Raw genomic sequence first — 24,021 nt, 5'->3', positions numbered from 1 at the left:
GCAGGCAGCCAGATTCCACAGGATGTTGCCTTAGAAACAGAGGGCCCAGGTCTTGGGGATCCTGGGCTGCTGCTCAGAATGGCTCCTCAAACCGGAACCTGCCCGGGAGGACTGCTCAGGTTCAAAGGGCCTCTTCTCTTCCCTTCTGCTGGACTCGCCCTTGGGTCTGGCCTGGGGCCCTAGCTCCTCCGCAGGCAATAAGCCAAGGGCAGGGGCCGAGGGATAGAGAATGCTGCCAGCCAGCAAACCGGAAGGGACCAGACTGGCAGGGCCCTGGTGGTCCTTTCTACGGATGGGGAAACTGAGGCATGCAGAAGTTAGGGAATTTCTTGAGGATCACCAGCCAGGAGGCGGGGAGCCTGGATTTGCCCCAGTCAGTTGGCTCTGGGGTCCGAGCTCATGACCACCAGATGGCCCCCCCTCTCTTCACCCCCACGTTGAGAACTGCTGTGAGGATTGAGTGAGTTTATACCCACAAGGTGCTGGTTTCAGAGCCTGGTGTGAAACAGGCGTCAAAACAGCACGGCTTTTCTTTGTTCAGCGGTCAGTGGTTCTCAACCTGTGGGTCGCGACCCCTTTGGCGGTCGAACGACCCTTTCACAGGGGTCACCTAAGAGCATCCTGCACATCAGATATTCACATGACGATTCATAACAGTAGCAACATGACAGTGATGAAGCAGCAACAAGAATGATTTTATGGTTGGGTCACAACATGAACTGTATTAAAGGATCGCAGCATTAGGAAGGTTGAGAACCACTGGTTCAGCCCTTGGGGGTGTCTCCTGCCCTCTTCTAGCCCAGTTTTTCCTCCCATAAAATTGGAATGGTCACGCCACCCACCTCATCAGGGTGTTAAAGACTAACTGTGTGTAGCTTGGCCGGCCCGTGTGGCTTAGAGGTCGACCTATGAACCAGGAGGTCACGGTTCGATTCCCACTCAGGGCCCATACGGCACAATCCCCAGTAGAGGTTTTGGGCTCAGTCCCCAGTAGGAGGCGTGCAGGAGGCAGCAGAAAAACGATTCTCTCTCATTAATGTTTCTATCGCTCTCTCCCTTCCTTTCTGAAATCAATACAAATATATTTTAAAAACGACAATGTTTCTATCTCTCCACTCTCTCTAGAAATCAATGGAAAGAATATCCTCCGCTGAGGATTAAAAAAAGAAAGAAAAGACTAGTGGTATTTAGATTCAATCCAGACCCAACAGCCAGGCTTTCCACTCAGCCAGGCCTGGAGTCAAACCGGACTCCACCTCCTATGAGGGGTGTCAACCGTGGGCAAGTGACTTAACCCGTTTGAGCCTCAGCCTCCCCACCTGTGAAATGGATGCAATAGTCACCTCAGCAAATCAGCCGCTGGGGCAGTGAATACAACTACGGACTTTCACCGCGAGACACGCAGAAGCGACTAGTGTTTGTTACTGAGCTCTGGGGCGTGCCTGGCATTGCGGTGGGCAAATCCATAAGCCAACGTCCTCGCCCCAAGGAGCCCCGGCTCAGCAGGGGGAAGCAGGCGCAGATCTGGGGGAGGGAGAGCCTTCATTCTTTTTAAAAATATATATATTTTATTGATTATTTTACAGAGAAGAAGGGAGAGGGATAGAGAGTTAGAAACATCGATCAGCTGCCTCCTGCACACTCCCCACTGGGGATGTGCCCGCAACCAAGGTACATGCCCTTGACCAGAATCGAACCTGGGACCCTTCAGTCCGCAGGCCGACGCTCTGTCCACTGAGCCAAACAGGTTATGGCGAGAGCATTCATTCTTATGTCGGTGGCAGAGAAGGCAGAGTGAGAGAGGTGACGCTGAGACCGAGGGCCGAGCTTTGCTCTATTTCTTTCACATTGTCATTTAGAAAGCTTCTAGACAATACAGAAGAAATGGGACAAAGAGCATATCTCTACCATCTAAATTCAATGATTAGCATTTGTCCATCTTGGCTCCGACTCTTTTCCATTTCGAAGCGAATTATGGATGCCTGAGACTTTGCCCCGAAATACATCAGCATGCATCTCCATAGTGTAAAGATAGTGTCTTTTATAAGTAAACTATTATCTCCCCCGAAAAATGAATAATAATTCCTCTATGTCCTGTAATTTTCAGTTAACATTAAATCTCTCCAATTGTCCCCCAAAATGTGTTTTATTGTTGCTTCTCCCTTCCTCTTTCCTCTTTTCCCTCCTCCCTCCTTCTCTCCCTCCCTCCCTTCCTTCTCTCTTTCTTTTTGTAAAGTTTTGAACCAGGACCCAATCTAGGTGTATGCATAGCGTAGGGTTATTTCTTTTTAGTCTGCAATGGCCCTCCCAACTCATTTTTCATGGCTTGACTCTCCGAAGAGTCAAAGCCATTGTCCTATACTCTGTTCTCTTTCTTAATTGATCTAATTATGTCCTTGTGAAGTCATCTAGCTTCTTCCCCTAACCTCCGTGTTTCCTGTAAATGGGGAGTCAGAGCCACGGGCTCGATTAGATCTCCGCCACTTTGGCAAGAATCCCCTGTGAGTAACACCGGGTTCTTCAAGCGGCATCTTACATCCATCAGCCTCTGACATGTTATTCTCCTAACAGATTTCTGCTGGAGGTGTCTGCTTCGTGATCATAAGCAACTCACCTGCCACACAGACCACTGCGGGCGGAGGGAAAGCCGCCCCAGGTGGGAAGTGCCAGACCTCTGCGGGCGGGGAGTGGCCCGATGGCTTCGGCTCCGAGGAAGGAGTGGGCAGAGAGGTTGCCTTGGACACTGAAGCTGGAGCGAGGGATGAGGATGCTGCTGGGCAGAGGAGCTGGGACGGCTCTGAACTGAGGCGTAAGGAGAGCCACACGGCCGATTGACAAGTGGAGCCATTCAGCAATAAAAGAGATATTTAAAAAGAAAGAAACGAAAAGTGGAGCAGCAGGGGGCAGTAGGAAAGAGTGGCTCAGGGGGTGAGCCTCGACCTCTGAACCAGGAGGTCACGGTTGGATTCTGGTCACACGCCCGGGTTGTGGGCTTGATCCCCAGTGTGGGGCGTGCAGGAGGCAGCCGATCAATCGTTCTCTCTCATCACTGATGTTTCTCTCTCTCTCCCCCTCTCCCTTCCTCTCGGAAATCAATAAAAACATATTTTTAAAAAACAAAGAGGGCTTCCTCTCGGGTCAGTGGGGTGAGGGGATGGGGGTGTCCCTGCCCACACCTTCCCGGGTGCCCCAGAGAGCAGGCAGCCGGCCCGTGTCTGTGGGACATGAGGGGTTCTCCCCCCGGACCCGGGAAGCAGAACAGAAACAGCTGCGGGGCGCCTGGCAGGGAGCCCAGGGCACTCCTGCGGGTCCCAGAATGGTAGGAGCGGCGGGAGGGCCAGTGAGGTGGGGGCAGCCTGGCCTAGCTCTCCCCTGCCCCACCCAGCTCTGCCCAGCTCACATTCTGGCCCATAAGGAGGGCTGCCCCCATGCCCTCTGTGTGCACACACAGCCACACCCTTTTTATTGGGAAATATGGACAACATACACTTCACCGTTTTAACCATTTCTAAGGTTACCATTCAGCGGCATTAAGCACAGTCACACACAGTTGTGCAACCATCACCACATCCATCTCTAGAACTTGTTTTTTCTTGCAAAACTGAAACTCTGGGCCCATTCAATAACTCCCACCCCCTCCTCCCCAGCCCCGGAAACCACCACTCCTCTCTTTGTCTTGAACAATTTGACAGCTCCGGGAACCACACGGTATTTGTCCTTTGTGCCTGGCTCATTCCACTTACCATCACGCCTTCCAGGTCCATCCAGGCTGTAGCGGGAAGGAGTCTCCTTCCTTCTTCAGGCCGAATACTGTTTCCTTGCAGGTAGGCACCACATCTTGCTGATTCATCCACCCCTGGATGGGTGGTTTCCACCTTTTGCCTGTTGTGGGGAACGCTAAGGTAAACATGGGATATCTGTTAGAATCCCTGCTTTTAGTTCTTTTCTGTGTAGACCCAGAAGTGGAACTCCTGGACCAGATGGCGATGCGATGTTCAATTTTTTGAGGAACCACCATGTGGTTTTCCACGGCGACTGCACCATCTTACATTCCCACGGCCAACCCCAAGGGCTCCAATTTCTCCACGCCTTCGCCAGCCTTGTGCCGGAGACCAATTCCAGCATGACAGCGGGGCTGCATCTGGGAATGGCTGAGGGCGTTTCCCCAAACCTGAATAGGATACATTAAATTGATTTCTTGGCTGCCAGACAGCTAAAGGGCATCTTTAATCTACATGTTATTGCCTCCTACTGGCCAAACACCTGAACTAGGCTAATTCCCCCATTCTGACAATGGACTCTGTACCAAACCCTGACTCTTTGAAGTGTATATCTCTGCCTCGCCTCAGGATAAATTGTGTTAATACAAAGCATGGGGTCCTGAGACGAGGAAACAGAGTGGTTCTCAACCTTCTGGCCCTTTAAATACAGCTCCTCATGTTGTAACCCAACCATAACATTATTTTCATTGCTACTTCCTAACTGTCATGTTGCTACTGTGATGAATTGTCATGTAAATATCTGATCTGCAGGATGGTCTTAGGCAACCCCTGTGAAAGGGTCGTTCGACCGCCCAAGGGGCCGTGACCCACAGGTTGAGAACCGCTGCCTTAGACCTTAGACTTAAGACCTTAGAACAGTGATGGCAAACCTATGACACGCGTGTCAGAGGTGACACGCGAACTCATTTTTTTGGTTGATTTTTCTTTGTTAAATGGCATTTAAATATATAAAATAAATATCAGAAATATAAGTCTTTGTTTTACTATGGTTGCAAATATAAAAAAAAAATTCTATATGTGACACGGCACCAGAGTTAAGTTAGGGCTTTTCAAAATGCTGACACGCCGAGCTCAAAAGGTTCGCCATCACTGCCTTAGAACTTAGCTCCTTTAGCTAAGCTCCTCTGACCCCCAAATGCCTTTCAAAATTATGCTTCGTCTCTGGACTCCTATTTATTAATCTACGCACAGCCTTCTCCAGATGGCTGAACCCTTCTTAATGCCGGGACAAGAACCCCCACAGCCTTGCTTTTTTTTTTTTTTTTTAATAATAGCCATCCTAATGGGTGTGAGGTGGCAGCTCATGTTGAGCATCTTTTTGTGAGTTTATTGACATTTGCATGTCCCCCTCGAGGAAGCGCCTCTCCCAGTCCCGCTCATGTTGTGACTGGGCTGCTGTGTCTTCTCAGCTCATTGATTCTCGCAGCCACAGGCACTGACATCTGCTTTTATGCCCCCCGTTCACAGAGGTGGAAACAGCGGGACAAAGCAACTTGCTCCGGACACCCGGCCAGTGAGAGTTCCCGTTGCCTGAATCCGTGACATGTGCCCTTCCGGATGCTTCTCCTGCCCCGCAGACAAGTACTCTGGGTGGACACGAGGGAAGAGGAGTGTGTACTAATCCCGTCCCAGTCCCTAGCCTGGCCCCAGCCACCAGAGCATGGCCTCCACCCAGGGGTTTTTCACTTAACTGTACCCCACCTCCCACTCCCAGGGCTCTGCCTGTTTGTCCCCTCCCCCCAGCTCCTAAAATCCTCCCAATCATCCACATGGCCTCTTAAGCATTTGCCTTCTTGTCTTAAAATATATTTTTATTGATTTCAAAGAGGAAGGCAGAGGGAGAGAGATACAAACATCGACGATGAGAGAGAATCTTGATCCGCTGCCTCCTGCACACCCCACACTGGGGATCAGCCCAAATCCTGGGCATGTGCCCTGACCGGGAATTGAACCGTGACCTCCTGATTCATAGGTCAATGTTCGACCACTGACCCACACTGGCCAGGCTGCCTTCTTCTCATATACAAATTTAACTCGAGTTAAATACCAAGCCAAGGGTAGTCATTCACACCATAGCGTGAATTCGGTCGTCAGCTATTTGGGGAAACAGGAAGGGAAAGTCAGGGGCTCTGAAAAGGTCAGGCCTGGGTTTGGGAGGTTGGAGGAGCAGTAAAAACCCGAGGGAAGCAGGAAGGGTAAAGAGACCCAGCACAGAGGTAAAATGGGGAAAGAAAGGTGCACCTGGGCAAATTAAAGGCTTCACAAGGGACCCAGCTCCCTGGATGACCTGTGGCCTCGGCATTGATGTATGAGGGCCTTTGGGGGGCGGGAGAGGGGCCTTACTTTTATGGATTCAGTCTGCTGGGTCCTGATTTGGAGCCCGGCCCTGTGCTCTGTCCTGGAGGCCAGGAGACAAAGTAACTCGGGGGTGGACCTTGGTCCAGCCATCGAGGATTCTGGGCAGACTGTAACCAGGGCTGTTAAGAAGGGCAGAGGGCCAGTGGAAGTCTAAAAAATGAAATCAATTACTCAGAAATAGTGAGTCACTTAGGACTCTTTGGTAGAAAGTGACAGACACGGACTCTGCCAACGTAGCATCAAAGGAAAAAAAATAAAATAATTGAAATTCAATTACTGGCTGCTTAGTCTGAGTGACGCCTTGGAGGGCTGGTGGGGCTCTGCAGGGATGGGGGGACATCCTGGGTGTCAGGCAGCACAGGCAACGGCCCGGAAGTAGGAATGTAATTGGCGCTGGTTTGGAATCCAACGTGCATGAAGGGATGTGAGATGGGGCTGGAGACGGAGATGCGACCAGGATCCAGAGGGCCTGGTGCCAAGCTCGGGCGCTCTGACCTCAGCCTAGGGCAATGGGGAGCCATGGGAGGGATTTGAGCAGGGGAGTGACTGACCAGAATTGTGGACCCACTGGCTACAGTGGGGCAGAGGCTGGGTTGGAGGGGTAAGAGCGGGGATGAGAGTAGGGATGGAGATCGGGGGTTACAGAGTCACTGGCTGGGGCGCAGCTGTCATGGCAGGAAGGTAGGGCTCCGTGAACCTTCCCGGAGGAGCCAAGGCCATGGACATCGGGGCAGGACCCTTCCTCATTAGTCCAGCTTCTGGAGAATCTTCTTCACCCAGTGTACCCTGGGGTTAGCGCAGATCTCCCGGTCCTTGATGGTTAGCAAGCTGGAAGGAGGAGATGCCGGGGGGGGGGACAATGAGACATGCAGGGAGGACGCCACATCCCACCCGGAAGGCTTGGCACTTATGAGTCACCTACTGTATGTAGAGATGCCTTCTATATAGAGCAGCTTAACATTTATGAGCCACCTTAGCATTTATGAGCTGCCTGCTGTATGCAAACACTTTTTTTAAGGAGGAGGGGTGTGAGCATCAGAATTTCCCAGGTAGTCCCTGCCTCAGCCTTGAGTGCCTGGTCAGGCCAGGGAGCCGAATGCCCTGGAGTCTCATGGTCATTGCAAACATTGCCTTGGGAGAGAGAGCATTGGGCAGGGGCCAAGAGCATGAACTTTGGAGCCAACTTATCTGGGTTAAAATCCTAGCCCTGTGACTGGTTAGCAAGTCCTATAACTTCCAGTTCCCACGTCTGTAAAATAGGGATGATCATTGTGGTCCAACCTCATAGGATTCTGATGAGATTTGGTGAGTTAATATAAACTGGATGCACAGCAGATGGTAGGCCCTATATAACTGTGCCAGGTGCTGGCCTGAATTCTTTTTAAAAAATATATTTTTATTGATTTCAGAGAGGATGGGAGAGGGAGAAACATCAATGATGAGAGAGGATCACTGATCGGCTGCCTCCTGCACGCCCCCTACTGGGGATCAAGCCTGCAACCCGGGCATGTGCCCCTGACTGGAATCAAACCTGGGACCCTTCAGTCCACAGGCCGACTCTTTATCCACTGAGCCAAACCGGCTAGGGCTGGCCTGAATTCTTAACAGTAATTTTCTTAATACACCCTTACAGCAATCCTATGAGGTCAGATTATTCTATCCACTTCCTAGCTGCGGGGAGTGAGGCAAAGCAACTTGCCCGAGTGCCGGAGCTGGTAAGCTCGGCCTCACCGTGCTCGCCGTGAGCTGGATACTAGGGGCAATGTCTCTGGTGAGTGTCCCCACCCAGGCCCCCCTGAGAGGCCCAAGGCACAGAGAGGTGAACACTGGCCCAGCATCACACCGCAATTGTGGGCAAAGGCTCCCACCCTCGCCCAGCCGCGGCAAACACCATGCTGGGCCCCAGGGCACTCTGCCCGCACCATTGTTGGTAGGATATCCTTCAGCCCAGGACTTCCTTCCTGACTTTCAAGAGGAGCCTGGGGGGGGGGGGGGGGCGGGAGGGGAGCATCTGGGGAGAAGTGAATGGGGGAAAAGGCGACTTATGTTATACTTTAAACGATAAATAATTTAAATAAAAATAAATAGATAAATTAAATGAAGTGATGTAGATAAATCATATTTCTGGGATTGGTTTTCAGATTAAAGACCTCAAACACCTACTTTCTCAATTTTAGCTTATTTGCTCTCAAGCTACCCATAACTTGATTCCAATAGAATTAAAATATGACTTAAAAAGGAGGCTGTCCGTGGGGCCGGGGGGCTCCTAGCTCCCCCACTTCCCTGCCCTGCCCCATCCCACAGACCACCAATGAGCAGGAAGAACAAAGAAGGCTGCGATGTTTGTCTTGGGCCTGTGGGCAGCCTGCCCCGCCTCCCGTGGGACGCTGGGCAAGGTTCAGCCCTCAATCTCCCCCTCTGTCAAGCTGCATTCCTCCACCTCGAAGTCCAAAGATCACACGTGTGCTGCCTTTTATTGAGCATCTAGTATATGCCAGCATGACACTTCCCACTTACTGTGACTGTGCCCTGCGGTGCTCAAGAGGCCCAGTAACCTCTCTGTGCCCCTTTCCCGCCTGTAAAAAGGGGATCATAACAGCACCTCCCACATAAGGTTGTTTCAAGGATTAAATGAGTTACTGTTTATAAAGTGTTAATAACAGTGCCTAGCACTCAGCAAGCACTCTCTACAAATGTGATCCACAAAAATAAACAAAGGTGGTCATTTGGGGATCCTGATGGGGCAAGTGAGGCTCAGGCCTGAACAAGGACCCGGGAATCTTGGCTCAGTCTGGGCCACGGGGAGCAAGTCACTCCCTGAGCCTGTTTCTCCATCTATAAAGTGGGGATAAGCACACCTCCCCGCAGGGTTGCTGTGAGGGGCAAGGACTCCATGCGGTCACAGTGCCTGGCCCAGGCCGAACACTCATAAGTGTGAGCGTTTCATACTGTTCTGGGAAGATCAGCTGCCTTGGGGAGGGTCCAAGATGCTGCTGATAAGAGCATCCTCCTTGGCTCCACCCACCAGCTACCCTGTACCCCATGTCCTATAGCTTCTACACTGCCTACACCACCACGCCCGCGGGATGGGGACACCTGCTTCTTCAGCTCTGCAGCCTCAGAGCCTGGCACGCTGCCTGGCACATAGCAGAGCCCCATCATATTTCTTGAATGACCGCATGACTTCCTTTCTTGGCACACCCAAGCCTGGGTTGAGCCACCTACTCCAGCCCGTCCACAAATGCCCAGCTGCATTCCCCGCCCACCAGCCCCTGGGCTGCATCCATCGGGGTCCCTGCCTCCCCAGCGCCCCACTCACACGACGCCAGGCCTCCGGCACGAGTCCGAGGTCCAGTAGTAATACTTCACCAGGCGCGGGGGCAGCGGGCGGCGGGCGTATTCCCGGCAGCAGACGCTGTCCTCCACGTTGGCTCCGTAAGGGCCTGGGGCAGAGGGGCGCTCAGAGGGACACAGGCTGGGCGCAGGGAGGTCTCCCCGCCCCCGCCTCTGACCCAGCTTTTCTGTTCTCATGTGGAAGGTCGGTGTCCAGGAGATTCTGGGCCCTCAATGTCCCCGATCTTGGGCCTCTGAGAAGCCACGAAGGGCCCAACGTCATTACTCCAGGTGGGTCAGGTCAAGGGCGAGGGATGCAGAACAGCTGAGCATCCACAATGCCCTACACTTCCAGGCGGAACCCAGAGCCTCTGAACAGGGGCCTTGCTCTTCAAGGCGAGGTCCCCGTGGGCGCCAGCATCACCGGGAGCCTGTGGGTGGCTGCTCCACCAGCTCTGCTGAGCCAACGGGCAGTGCGGACCCGGGGAATGCAGAAGCCCGCTCAGTGCACAGCCATGCCAGCCCCTCCGTGGACAGGCTGAGTCCAGAGAGGGGGAGGACTTGCCCCAGTCGCACAGCACGACCTTGGAGACAAGGTTCGAGGCCCACTCTGCCCTGAGTCACCCGCCCCCTGAGGGAAGCCATTGAACGTCTCTGAGGCCCAACTTCCTCCTCTGACCGAGGGGGTGATAACAGCGCTGGCTCTGGGGGCCTCTAAGGCAGGGGACGCACAGGAACCCCATCCCTGAGCAGTACTGTTCCTCGCTGCCTGACTCCCGTCCAGTGCTCCTTCCCTACCCACACAGGGCAGGAGCAGGTACATTGGCGTGAAAAAAACAGGATCCCAGGCACGGCTCAGTGGTTGAGCGTTGACGTATGAACCAGGAGGTCACAGTTCCATTCCTGGTCAGGGCATACACCCCAGTTGTGGGTTCAAGCCCCAGTGTGGGGCGTGCAGGAGGCAGCCGATCTATGATTCTCTCTCATCATTGATGTTTCTATCTCTCTCTCTCCCTCTCCCTCTCCCTCTCCCTTCCTCTCTGAAATCAATTTTTAAAAAAGAAAAAAAAAGAAGTCAGGATCCCAGGGCAGGTTCTGGAGCAAAAATGGGGAGGTGGGAGGCAGGGCCAGCTACCTTTCCATGGGAATATCCCAGGCCCCAGCTTCTGTCCTCCACCCCAGGTGTCCGTCTTCAGCGGGCCTTCTCTACACCCCAAGGGCCCTATGCTCCAGTTCTCTGGAGTAGAGGACCCCAAGGCCATGCCTTCCACACCCCCCAACCCTGCTGAGACCGATTCTGCACTCAAGCCTCCAAGACGACCCATTTAACAGATGTGTAAGCGGAGGCCCAGAGAAGCAATGGGACGAGTTCAAGAGCCAGCGGCAGACTGGGGTGTCTGCCCTCAGTCCCGTGTCTTTCCACTCCACGAGGAAGATGCCCAGGGTGCAACCCAGGCTTCTGCAGGGAGCCCTCCCTCTCCCCAGCCTCACCTGCTTCGGTTGCTTGAGGAGCCAGAGCAAGGAGCAGGAGGGCAGCCAGGAGCGGGGTCTGCAGGCCGGCCATGCTCCTGTCCGGTGTCCCAGCCAGGTGTCTGCTCTCGCCGGAAGACAACAGGTCTGCTATTTAAGCGCCGTCTACACCCACAGCTTCAGCCACACTTAGTCACCGGTGAGCAAAGAAGATTGACATCGATGTTCTGAAAGAAGAACTCCCGCTTCCTCCAGATCGGAGGAAATTTTCTGTGGCTGGAAACCATCAGAGGGGACCCCCACCCTCCACCCTCTGGGTCTCCAGGGACTTGCAAAATCCCCCGTGAGCCGGGCCCCTGAGGTCCATCGCATGTGTCCCTGCTCACGTCCCCGTGTGTCTCTGGAAATGGGGAGATGGCGCCACAGCCCGACCTGGGAGCCGCCGTGTTTGTTGGTAAATGATGCGAGAATGTGGACGGGCGCTCAACGGCCCCAGCCCTCAGCAGACTGAGGCCATCTTGTGCCCTTGGCGGTCACGACCCATCTCTCTTCCAGGGAGAGGCCTGCGAGACCACGGGCTGCTTCTCAGCCTCTCCTCGGGGTTCTGACAAAGTCCCACCCGGGCCAGCTCGTGGGCCGCTCAACAGTTGCAAGGAGCTCCCACAGATGTTTCCATCTCGCCCATCTCCCCCGCAGCCGCCTCTGAGCTCTTCCTCACCCGCCCTTCCCAACCCCTCACCCTGTCCCACTTCCCACTTCCTAAATCTCAGCTCTGTTCTCTTTCTCTCTTTAAATAAATAAATATATATATATGTGTGTGTGTGTGTTGATTTCAGAGAGAAAGGGAGAGGGAGGGAGAGAGAGAGACAGAAATATTATTGATGAGAGAGAGTCATTGATTGGCTGCCTCCTGCGCGCCCCATACTTGGGATGGAGCCCGAAACCCGGCCATGTGCCCTGACCAGGAATCGAACCGTGACCTCCTGGTTCATAGGTCGACGCTCAACCATCGAGCCACGCCGGCTGAGCTGTCCTCTTCGCTCCATCCCCAATGTCCCTGCCCAGCCCAGGCCACCTCCATCTCAGGCTCGGACCCTAGACCAGCCGTGGGCAAACTACGGCCCCCGGGCCGGATCCGGCCCATTGGAAATGAATAAAACTTAAAAAAAAAAAAGACCGTACCCTTTTATGTAATGATGTTTACTTTGAATTTATATTAGTTCACACAAACACTCCATCCATGCTTTGGTTCCGGCCCTCCGGTCCAGTTGAAGAACCCATTGTGGCCCTCGAGTCAGAAAGTTTGCCCACCCCTGCCCTAGGCCCTCAGCCCCCTCTCTACCTGGTGGTGGTCTAGATGGCAAGCTGCACCCCTATCTCTTGTGCTTCAAGACCTGCTGTGGTCCCATGAGCTGAGGGCAGAGCCAAAGCTCCTGACCGTGGCCTTCAGGCCTCGTTTCCAGACATGCTTCCACCCCCTCTGGGCTCCAGCCACACTCCTCCCAGTTCCTCAAAGAGGTCAGTGGCCTGCCCCAGGCCGTCCATGCCCTTTCCACTTCTCTACCGCATAAACTCCTACTCATGCGTCAAGAGCCCTTTGAAATGTCACCTGCTAGGTGGGCCCACCCACTCTGACTTGACAGTTCTCTGAGGTGGCCTAACTGTGGGCCTGAGAAGACTGTCAGGTTTTCCCATCCCAGGCCCCTCCCCAGAAGCCAACCTCTCGGCAGGCAGGGGTCTCCTTTCCTTGTCTCGGCATCCCCAGTGTCTACCAAGAGTGGGGTACACAGTGGGTGCCCGGGGGACAGCTAATGAAGCAGGAAACAGAAGCTCAGAGGAAGAGGACTGGCCCAAGGTCTCACAGCCAGGGAGTGGCTGAGCCAGGCCTGGGATTCAGAACTCAGCATTCCATTCATGAAGGGAGCCGCCCGTCCATTTATCATTCATTCCACAAGTATTTACGGAGTCCTCTAGCAGACAGAATAATGCCCCCCCACCCTCCCCCCAAAAAACAACAACTGCCCACTTCCTAATTCCCCAAACCTGTGACTGTGACCTTGCATTTCAAAAGGGCTTTGCAGCCCTGACCGGTCTGGCTCAGTGGATAGAGCGTCGGCCTGTGGACTGAAGGGTCCCGGGTTCGATTCCAGTCAAGGGCATGGACCTTGGTTGCGGGCACATCCCCTGTGGGGAGTATGCAGGAGGCAGCTGATCAGTGTTTCTCTCTCATTGATGTTTCTTAACTCTCTATCCCTCTCCCTTCCTCTCTGTAAGAAATCAATAAAATATATTTTTAAAAAAACGGGGGCGGGGGGTTGTGGGGGGGCTTTGCAGTGTGTTTGAGGCCAGTCAGGTAGAGAGAGTTGCCGGATGATCTGAATGGCCCCCTGGAGTCACCGTGGGTCAGACGCAGACAGGAGATGGGGTGCCAGCGACAGAGTGTGCTGCCTGAAACCCGGCCACGTGACCCGGCCCATGACCTGGGGTCACAGCGGGAAACGGGCCCCTGCTCCATGACGTTTACCTTGGAGACAGACGACAAACAACTACCAAACATGGTCATGTCCGGTTGTCAGAGCGTCGTAAAGAAAATGAAACAGAGAAGGTGACTATGGGGAAGAGGCTGGGGGTACGCAGGGAAGCATCTACGAGGGGGTGACACTGAAGCCGAAATCCGGAAGATACGAAGGAGTCTGCGGGGAGCAAAGGGCGCGTGCGAAGGCCCTGGCGGGTGGGCAGCTGAGCAGCTGGGGCAGAGTGGGTGGGGAGCGGCCGGCAGCTAAGGGGAGAGGCGCGCAGGCCTCCTGATGGTTTGCATCGGAAGCGCACAGCATCACCTGGGAAAACCTCTTGTCGAAGGTGTGACCCAAAGCCCATCACAGCAGACAGACACCCTGTGAGCCCACATCCCAGAGGGCCCTAGAGTCATCAGTTCATAGCAACAGCACGGTGGTTGCCAGGGGCTGGAGGGAGGCGGGGATGAGGAGTTATTAGGCGATGGATACAGAGTTTCAGTTGGGGAAGACGAACAGTTTTTGGAGATGGACGATGGTGATGGTTGCACAGAATCTGAGTGTATTGAATGCCACAGAATTACACACCTAAACATGGTTAAAATGGTACATTGGATGCCATGTACATTTTGCCAATAAAAAAGAAAACTAAAGCAAATGAAAAGATGCTCCACATCCTATGTCACCGGGGAAAGGCAAGTTAAAACAGCAACGAGGTACCATTGCACACGCATCGGAACGGCCATGATCTGCAACACGGACAACTCCAAATGCTGGGGAGGCTGGGGAGCCACAGGAGCCCTCCTTCGCTGCCGGTGGGAAGGCGAATGGCACAGCCACTTGGGAAGACAATTGGTGGCTTCTTACAAAACGAATCGCACTCTTACCATGCAATCCGGAGATCACGGCCCTTGGCATTTACCCAAAGGAGCTGAAAACTTATGTCCACACGAAAATCCACACGGTAGCAGTTTTATTCATAATCGTCAAAACTTAGAAACATCCTTCAGTAGGTGAATGGATCGGGAAACCGTGGTGCGCCCAGGGAATGGCATTAGTACGTAATGCTGAAAAGAAACGAGTGATGGAGCCACGAAAAGACACGGAGGGACCACAGGTGCGTAGTACTAAGTGAAAGAAGCCCATCTGAAGAGGCTGCGTATGGCGTGATGCCAGCGGTGGGGCATTCTGGATGAAACTATGGAAACAGTAAAAAGATTGGTGGTTGCTAGGGATGCGGGGTGGAGAGAGGGATGGACAGGAGGAGCACAGGGGCTTTTTAAGGCAGTGAAACTACTCCGTGTGATACCTTCGTGACGGAGACACGCCATTATGCTTTTGTCCAAACCCACAGAATGACAACACCAAGAGTGACCCCAACGTAGACGATGGACCACGAGGGACTGTGCTGTGCCGTGTCTGATGGTAACGAATGTACCACTCTGGTGAGTGATGTGGTCAAGGGGGTGGGGCAGGGAGAGACCTCCGGAGGGAAAGTGGCATCTACACCTTCCCAGGCAGCGGCAGCAGCTGCAGACCTGCAGGAGACAAACTTGCCAGCCGAGGCAGTTGAGGAGGAGGAGGAGGGACGATCGTCGGCGTGCATGCGGCCCCTGAAGAATGGCTAATTTTCGAAGGCTAGTGTTCACAAGAGAAGATGCTTGGTTTTCACAAGCCACAGGTGCCGTGAAGTGCCGAAGGCTGCTGTGTGTGCAGAGCGAGGCTCTCTGGGCCTCCACTCGCTGGCAGCGAGCGCTCTGAGGACTTCCAGGGCCGTTTTGCATTGCAGGGGACGCGTCCAGGAGGCACCTCTGATGCCTGTGTCCTGCTCGGGAAGGATGGAAGAGATCACCAGCAGAATGAAGACAAACAAACAGCCCTAGCTGGTTTGGCTCAGTGGATAGAGCGTCGGCCTGCGGACTGAAGGGTCCCAGGTTCGATTCTGGTCAAGGGCATGTACCTTGGTTGTGGGCACATCCCCAGTAGGGAGGTGTGCAGGAGGCAGCTGATCGATGTTTCTCTCCCATCAATGTTGCTAACTCTCTATCCCTCTCTGTAAAAAATCAATAAAATGTATTGAAAAAGACAAACAAAACTAGAATCAAGTGGTCGATGCAACGGCAGGACCCAGTCCAAAGACTTCATGGAAACCGAAGCAGGTGACAACTCTGCCAGGAAACAGGATAAAAAGCAACCAGGACAGCAACTGCAGGAGGAATTTAAACACCACAACCCTGATGCTCAGGGCAGCGCCATCTCCCTGGCGGAGCAGCCGTGGGAGGATGGCTGGGATGCAGAGCGGGCTCAGGGCTCCAGCAGGACACCAGGGCTGCCCTTTGGTCTCACACGCCGGGAAAGGGAGAAGGCGGGAGACGTGTTGTGGGGCATCTGTAAGGCGGTTGGGGAAGTCCTCACGGACACACGGGCTCTATTGCTGAGCGATACGAAAGCAGCCGCTCACAGCGCAGTTCTGAATGGGCTGTTACTCCTCCACCTCCACACGTGGCACAAACCCCGAAGCCAGCGTCTAAGGCACTAGAAGAAGAAGACAGAACGTGGAGGTGATACTTAAGATGCTGAGTGTTTCACAGGGGAGCTGCGTGCTCATGTAAAGTGCTCTTTACGTCTTTGTCTTTTAAATCCCCTTGCAATGAATGAAACCAGGGGAATTTCAGGGGACAGAGGTGGGATTTGCTGCGTGACAAATGAGAGAGGCCGTGGTGGGGGCATTCCTAAAGATGGTTGACGACCCTGGTTTTCCTCCGTGAAGATACATTTGTCATAACCCAGCCACCTGGACTTGCCCCGGAGGCAGCTGTTAATAACGCTGAAACGTTAAGGTCTGGCCGAGGTTCAGGCGACTCGGACCTGTACAGTCCAGCAGGACAGGCTAGGCACCCCGGCACAAATACCTTGGAGAAGTAGTTTCTAGATATACAAACTGGTCACTGGCCCGTCTGTGTGGTGTCCTGTGTCGTCGCCTCCCGCATCGTGACATTTGATGAAGATTTTTAACTTACGTGAAACTTCTAAAGCAGAACCGAAGTTCCTCTTGGGGGAAATGTCAAGACTTTAGGCTAAGAACTCTCAGAAGCTTTACCACATGGTAGAGAACACACTCCATTCCAGCGGTTTTCAACCTGTGGTCGCGACCCCTTTGTGGGTCGAACGACCCTTTCACAGGGGTCACCTAAGACCATCGGAAAACACATGTAGAATTACATATTGTTTTTGTGATGAATCACTATGCTTTCATTATGTTCAATGTGTAACAATGAAATTGGGGGTCACCACAACATGAGGAACTATATTAAAGGGTCATGACATTAGGAAGGTTGAGAACCACTGCTCTATTCAAATGTTAAGCCCGGCTGGTGTGGCTCAGTGGTTGAGCGTCGACCTATGAACCAGGAGGTCATGGTTCAATTCCCAGTCAGGGCACATGCCAGGCTTGCAGGCTCAATCCCCAGTGGGGGGCATGCAGGAGGCAGCCAATTGATAATTCTCTCTGGCCATTGATGTTTCTATCTCTTTCTCCTCTCCGCTCCTCTCTGAAATCAATAAAAAAATATTTTTTAAAAAAGACTTAGAGAGTATATAGGAGAATGTTCTTGTTCCAAGAGATGCTAAAGTATTTAAGGATGAAGGTCATGATGCCCTTATCTTCAAAGAGTTCATGTTCAGAGGAAATGTGTATGTGTAGATGAATGTGTAGGTGTATTGTGTATATATGTACATACATATATGCATATGTGCATGCATATTGTATAACCTGTGCACATGTATGCCTATGTGCACATTATGTGTACATGCACGCATATATTGGACATGTGCGTACATGTGTGTGTGGGTATATTAATATCCCATAGAGAGAAAGGGAGAGACAAAACAAATATGAAAGATATTAACAGTACTGCAGGTAGGTGGTGGCTGTGATCACTCAACTACTCCAACAACTTTTGTTTAAAAATGTTCCCTAACGAGCCCTAACCGGTTTGGCTCAGTGGATAGAGCGTTAGCCTGCGGACTGAAGGGTCGCAGGTTTGATTCCAGTCAAGGGCATGTACCTTGGTTGCGGGCACATCCCCAGTCGGGGGGGCGGGCACATCCCCAGTCGGGGGGGCGTGCAGGAGGCAGCTGATCGATGTTTCTCTCACCGATGTTTCTCACTCTCTATCCCTCTCCCTGCCTCTCTGTAAAAATATCAATAATATATATATATATATATATATATATATATATATATATATATATATAAATGTTCCCTAATGAAAACATGGGGAGGAAAGAGGAAGCATTTCTGAATGTGGAAGTCCTCTTTGAAGAGTGGGCTGTGTTGGGAGGACTGCAAATGCAGACAGAGAACTGGTCTATGGCTCTTGGTCTGAAATGGGGGTTTCTTACAAGGGGCCCTCCAGGGCTGAGGCCCTCCATGGGGTAGGCTCAGGGGCTTCCCCCCCCCGGACAGCGCCCGCGTCCCCAGCGACTCCCAGGGCCCTAGGCCCTTCCTGCTGCCTCGGCCTCTGCCACCATCACCCCTTCCCCTGGGGGAGCCACAGTGTCACCGGCCAACCTCTGCTCCCCAGGGCCCTGGGCCCCCCTGGAGCTGGACAAGAGGCAGGCACAGCGTTCGGGCGCCCTGAGCTCCCCGGCAGGATGCAGGGGCAGCTTTCAAAGAAAGGAAAGGGGAGTTCCTCTCGGCGAAGGCGGGGAAGCACCGGCGGGTGCCCCTGAAGGGGATGTTCTGCCTGCACATGCTCGATGCGGCGGGAACGTTCTGTGCTCGCTGCGATTCGCGGGAAGCTCCCCAAACAGGTCCTCTTCCCCCCAGACTTCCTTCTCCTTTTGTTTAAATTCTTTTTTTTCATTAAAAAGGATAGAGCCCTAGCCAGTTTGGCTCAGTGGATAGAGCATCAGCCCGCAGGCTGAAGGGTCCAGGGTTCGATTCCAGTCAGGGGCACGTACCTCGGCTGCAGGCTCGCCCCGAGTGTGGGAGGCAACCGATCGATGTGTCTCTCTCACATCGATGTTTCTCTCTCTGTCTCTCCCCCTCCCTTCCACTCTCTAAAAATCAGTGGAAAAATATCTTCCAGTGAAGACAAAAAAAAAAAAAAAAAAAGTCTATAAAGGTGGAATCAACCAAATGTCCATTGGCAGAGGAATAGATTTTAAAAACGTGGTAAATCCATGCAACGGCCTATTACTCAGCCTGAAAAAGGAAGAAACGCTGACACAGCCAACAGCATGGATGAACCTGGAGACCATCATGCTGAGAGAAATAAGCCCGGTGCAAAGACAGATCCTGTGTGATTCCACCTCCATGAGGTCCCTAGGGTCACGGAGTCCATAGAGGCAGCAGAATGGTGGGTGCCGGGGGCTGGGGGCGGGAAATGGGGGGTTCGTGCTTCCTGGGGACAGAGTTTCAGCTTGGGAAGATGGAAAAGCTCGGGGATGGATGGCGGCGATGGCTGCACCGCAGTGTGAACGCGCTCAGTGCCACTGAACTGTACTTAGAAATGGTCAAAACGGTCCATTGTGTGATGTATGCATTTCACCACAATAAGAATGTACTTAGCTACGTATGAACGCGCATTTACACACATGCACAGCGTATAGCCGGAAAGAGACACAGCTGGCCGCATTGTGACCCCTGAGGAAGGCAACAGGGTAAGGGGGGCGGGGAGGGGGGGGGGTCATCAGAGGAGGGGAGACTTAGTTTCCACCAAATAAATACCCTTCGGTCGGATGTGACCTTTTTCCACGCTCATAACTGGCCTATTCGAAGGGATAAAATGTGAAATTCACGCAGCACAAAAAGGGGGGGCTGGAAAGGCATGGTCCCGCCTCTGACCGACCTCCCCCCGCCCCCACCACCCCTCCGCAACCCTGTTTCATTTCCCTGCCTCAGAGGCAGACAGGCTTAAGGATTTCTCCTTCAGAACAGTCTATGCCAGTGGTTCTCAACCTTCTGGCCCTGTAAATACAGTTCCTCATGCGGTGACCCAACCATAAAATTATTTTCGTTGCTACTTCATCACTGTCATGTTGCTACTGTGATGAATCGTAATGTAAATATCTGATATGCAGGATGGTCTGAGGCGACCCCTGTGAAAGGGTCGTTCAACCGCCCAAGGGGTCGCGACCCACAGGTTGAGAACCACTGGTCTATGCATCTGCAAGCACATCTGTGAAGGTGTTCCTTTGAGAGAAATGGAAGAAGAGGAGAGACAAGGAAAGAGGAAGGGAGCGAGGGAGGGCGGGGGCGGGCAGCACGGAGCTCATACTGCTCTGTACCGTGTGTTTTTTTACTTGGGATCGGTTCCCTAAACCGGTGTTTAGCTCCATAGCTCCCAGCGGCCTGTGCTTTTCCACTGCACGGCCGGGCGGGTTGTGTGCGGCCAGTCCCTGCTGATGGACACTTTGGGTGTTTCCCCAGGCCTTCAATCATGGCGAAAACCCTCCTCCAGCACAGCCCCTGGGGAGGGCGGCCGGTGGGCCAATTCCTAGAAGTAGAGAGTCTGGGCTTTTGCCAAGAGAAAGTCCCGCTCAGAGCAGCTGCCTTAGAGCTTCCTCTTTTCAGCAAAGGTAGGGGGACCCCCGGGGAGAGGGCTCGCATGGGCCCCTGATTTCTCTCTGAGCATCTGGCTGCGAGCCTTACCGAAGCCTCCCGGGAGCATCCTGCCATCTGTGTCCTTGGGTGGGAGCAGGTCAGCACCCCCTCTTGTCCCAGGAGCTGGAGAGAAGGATGAGCGCATTTATCCGAGCGCCTGATGCAGGGCTGGCAAGTCTGGACCCTGTGAGTGAGGAGGGAGGCAAGAGAGGGCCGGGGAGACCGAAGCTGAGTCCAGACCACCACCTGGGCCAGACAAGTAGACTGTGAGGCAATTGGGAAATCCTGGGCTGGATGGGAAGAGAGGGGTGGAGAGGAAGAAGGAAACAATGGGAGAGAATAAATGGCTACAATGACAACCACCACAATAATAATGATGATGATGAAGAAAAAGGAAGGAGGAGGAGGAGGAGGAGAAGGAGGAGGAGGAGAAGAGGAAGAGGAAGAAGAAGAAGAAGACACCCATGCTAGACCTGTGTCTTGTATTTTATGTTCACTATCTCATCATCTCCCGCAGCAACACTTAGAAGAGACCGCCATCATCATCCCCATTTCACAGACCAGGAAACTGAGGCTCAGAGAGAAGAGTTCACAGCTAGCAAGTGGTGGGGCCCGAATTGGTGCTCAGATCCGACGCCAGAGCCCAGCTGTGTTCTCACAGCTCCCTGCCCTCTGATTAGGAACAGAGGTGCACGTGGGAGTGGCGAGCCACGTGTGGCCTCCATCTCAGCGGCCCAGCCCGAGCAACGGTCCCCTGGGATGAGGCACCAAGGCCAGAGAACGGAAGCCAGCTGGCGGGGCCACACAGAAGGACTCTGTATTTGACCCCAAGTTTTTGGTCTTTGCTCATAAATGGAGATGTAACTCACATGCTGCAAAGCTCGCCTCTTCAGAGGATGTGATTCAGCGGTTTTTAATATATTCACAAGGTATCTGAGCATCACGGCTAATTCCAAAGTATTTTCGTCCCCCGCCCCCATCAGCGGTCACTCTTGATTTCCTCCTATTTCGAGCCCCTGACCACCCCTCGTCTCCTTTCTGTCTCTGGGAGGCCGCCTTCCGTGGACATTTCCGTGTAACCCCGCACCGTGTGGTCTTTGTGACTCTCCTTCCACTTCGCCCGCGTTTTCAAGGACATAGCGCGCATCAGTGCGTCCGTCATTCCTTTGTCAGGCTCCTTTCCACTCCTGTGCAGCCATCTTCACACGCCCAGGGTCACCCCACCCCGGGGACAGTCTTAGCTCCCGGCTCATCGTCATTCTCTCCCACATGATTCTGTCACATTCACGGCGACAGCCATCGCCCCCTCTCAGCTCCCTGACTCCCTCTGCTCCTGTGAACATGTCCTCCACCTACCTCAGCCCCTCACACCCTTGACCACCTCATTACCAGGAGCCACACTTGCATAATCTCGGCTTCCAACCCCCGCTTTCCAACCCCCACCATCTATCCTCCCAGCTCTTTATCTTGAGTATCCAATTCCAATCGTCCTTCCATCCCACCCAGACTGATCCTGCCCCCTTTCCCTGTCCCTTGCTCTTCCCTCAGGCCCTTACTTCTCTCCTTATTCGTGTCAATACCCTCAACTCTCTCGCCCAAATCACATCAGTTCCCATTCTTCTTGCCACCTCCTGACAAAAACACAACCAGGGGGAAACCCAACGCCTCACCCGCTGCCCCTGCAAGGTGCACACGGCTGGAGAGAAACCCCCCGTCAGGCCACGTGAAAATGCGAGGTCACCAATGGTCCTTCCGGCTGCCTGAAGGTCTTGCTATGCTGCCCTGGCTGTCTGCTCTCTCACTGTCCTAAACCATCTCATTCTTCCTCCCCTCCCCTCCACCTTCACCCCTGCTCCCTGACCCTCAGCTCAGCTGATGATGGTGACTCCTGTTTCCCTGAGAAAACAGAAGTTTGCAGAAGATCACACCCGCAACAACCACCGCATCTACCCACGGCACGCCTCCGCCTCTCTCCTGACTAATTCCCTCTCCTCCTCAAGGCCCTTACTCCTCCGTTCTCCCGTTTCTTTCCTGCATTATCGACATGTCCCCCTGTCTACTGTGTCACTCTCGTCTGCATGGGACATGCTGTCCTTTCTCCCGTCTTAAGGAGACAGTGCCTTGACCCCACCTCTGCCTCTGCTACTGCACCTTTGCAGGAAAACTCCAAAGGACTGTCTATGCTTGCTGTCTCCGATGCCTCTGCTCCTTTGGAATCCCCTGTGACGATAGATTCACAGCAGGAGGATCCCTTCAGAGCGGGGGAGGAGATGAAACACTGGGCCCATTGACAGAGGTATAAGAAGATAGTTTGGATTTCTGTGGGTTTGGAAAATTTATTAAATTCATGAAGGATAGTAAAGATCTTCTGGCCTGGCCGGCTCAATGGTTGAGCGTTGAGCGTTGACCTATGAACCAGGAGGTCACGGTTAGATGCCGGGTTGCGGGCTGCTCGATCCCCAGTAGCCCTCTCCCTTCCTCTCTGAAAGCAATAAAGAAGATATTTAAAAGATCTCCTACAGTTTAAAAAAACACAAAACCCTACCGGTAAAATCAGGTAAGCTAACCAGATGCTGTGACAAACCAGCTCAGACATAAGAGTTTATTTCTCACCAGGTGAAGTCCACCAGGGGTGCTCTTGACTAATGGGCACCTTTCCGGTGAGATTCAGGGACCCCTTCCGTCTGCGGCTCTGCTGCCGTTGACAGGTCACTGTGCTCACCCACAGGGAGCCGAGGAGGGGAAGACGGAGCAGGGCCAGGGCCCGGGAGGCTTTTACGGTCCAGGTCTGGAAATTGAGCGCGCGAGTCCTGCTCACATCTCAGTGACCAGATTCAGACGCATGGCCTCCCCTGGCCGCAGGGAAGGCTGGGAAACGTTATCTAACCGAGTGTCCAAGAAGAAGGGGGACGCAGGCTTGAAGACGAGCCAGCCAGTCTTTGAGAGGCATGGGCGTCCTCCAAGGAGCGGTGGCCAGGCCAGGAGAGGATTTATCCAAACGAGGAGCTCGCTCTGGCCTGGACTCCGAGAGCAAGTCCCATTATGAAATCATAACTGCTCTTTTCCAAGAAGAAATCCCTTAGGAAAGCAAGGAACCCGGCACCTTCCATTGATCCCTTCGGCCATGTGGCCTGGCTCCCGGGTTTCCCGTGTGCCGTGTCCCTGTGCCATGAACAAGAGGCGCGTGAAAGCCTGTTGGCAGAGGGTGTCTCGCGTGGCTTGTGCCTGTGTCAGACACTGGGACTCTGGCACCTGGGCCTCCAAGCCTCGTGTCCCTGGGACCCGGGCTCCAGTTCTGTGACATGGCGATTGGTGGCACTTGCCCCTCCCAGGGTGTTTGGGGGCCAAAGACTTTCTCATTCTCTATTCCAAATAGCCTTCCCATGATCATCCCGATAGACGGAAAAAGAATTTGACAGAATCTAACATCCTTTCATGATAGAAAACACAACAACTAAAGATAGAAGGGAATTTCCTTAATCTGACAAAGGGCATCTATGAAAAACCCACAGCTGACACCATAATTAGTGATGAAGAACTAGACTTTCCCCCTAAGATCAGGAAGAAGAGAGGGATTTCTGCTCTGGCCACTTTTATTCAACCTTTTATGGGAGGTTCTAGCCCAGAAATGAAGCAACAAAGAGAAATAAAAGGCATTCAGATAAAAAACAAGAAAAGAAAAAGTGAAGTAATTGATCCCTATTTGCAGATGACGTGATGTTATATGCAAAAAATCCTAAAGGAACTACAAAAAAAATGCTAAAAAATAATAGTAGTACAATAAGATTGCAGGCTAAAAGATCAATATACAAAATCAACTGTATTTTTGCATACTACTTACAAACAATCTAAAAATAAAATTAGGTAGACAATTTCATTCACAACAGTGCCAAAAGAACAGAATACTTTGAAACCAATGTAACCAACACAGTGCAAGATTTGTACAGTAAAAATT

General features: G+C 52.9%; 2 protein-coding genes across 2 annotated transcripts in view; both read right to left on the bottom strand.

Moving 5' to 3' along the window:
* Positions 1 to 24,021, bottom strand: part of NLRC5 (NLR family CARD domain containing 5) — a 940,085-nt gene that overhangs the window by 708,572 nt on the left and 207,492 nt on the right. The gene's annotated exons all lie outside the window — the stretch shown is intronic.
* On the bottom strand, positions 6,887 to 11,037 carry CCL22 (C-C motif chemokine ligand 22; the record flags this gene model as incomplete). The annotated part of the gene is made up of 3 exons (XM_081106806.1): positions 6,887 to 6,968; positions 9,460 to 9,583; positions 10,965 to 11,037. 3 exons carry the CDS (start codon positions 11,035 to 11,037, stop codon positions 6,887 to 6,889), a joined length of 279 nt encoding a protein of 92 aa, XP_080962932.1.

The sequence above is a fragment of the Myotis nattereri genome (assembly GCF_964212035.1).
Source record: "Myotis nattereri genome assembly, chromosome: 15".
NCBI lineage: Eukaryota > Metazoa > Chordata > Mammalia > Chiroptera > Vespertilionidae > Myotis > Myotis nattereri.
Note: the sequence above shows the minus strand (reverse complement) of the source record. Positions and strands in the feature narration are given on the sequence as shown.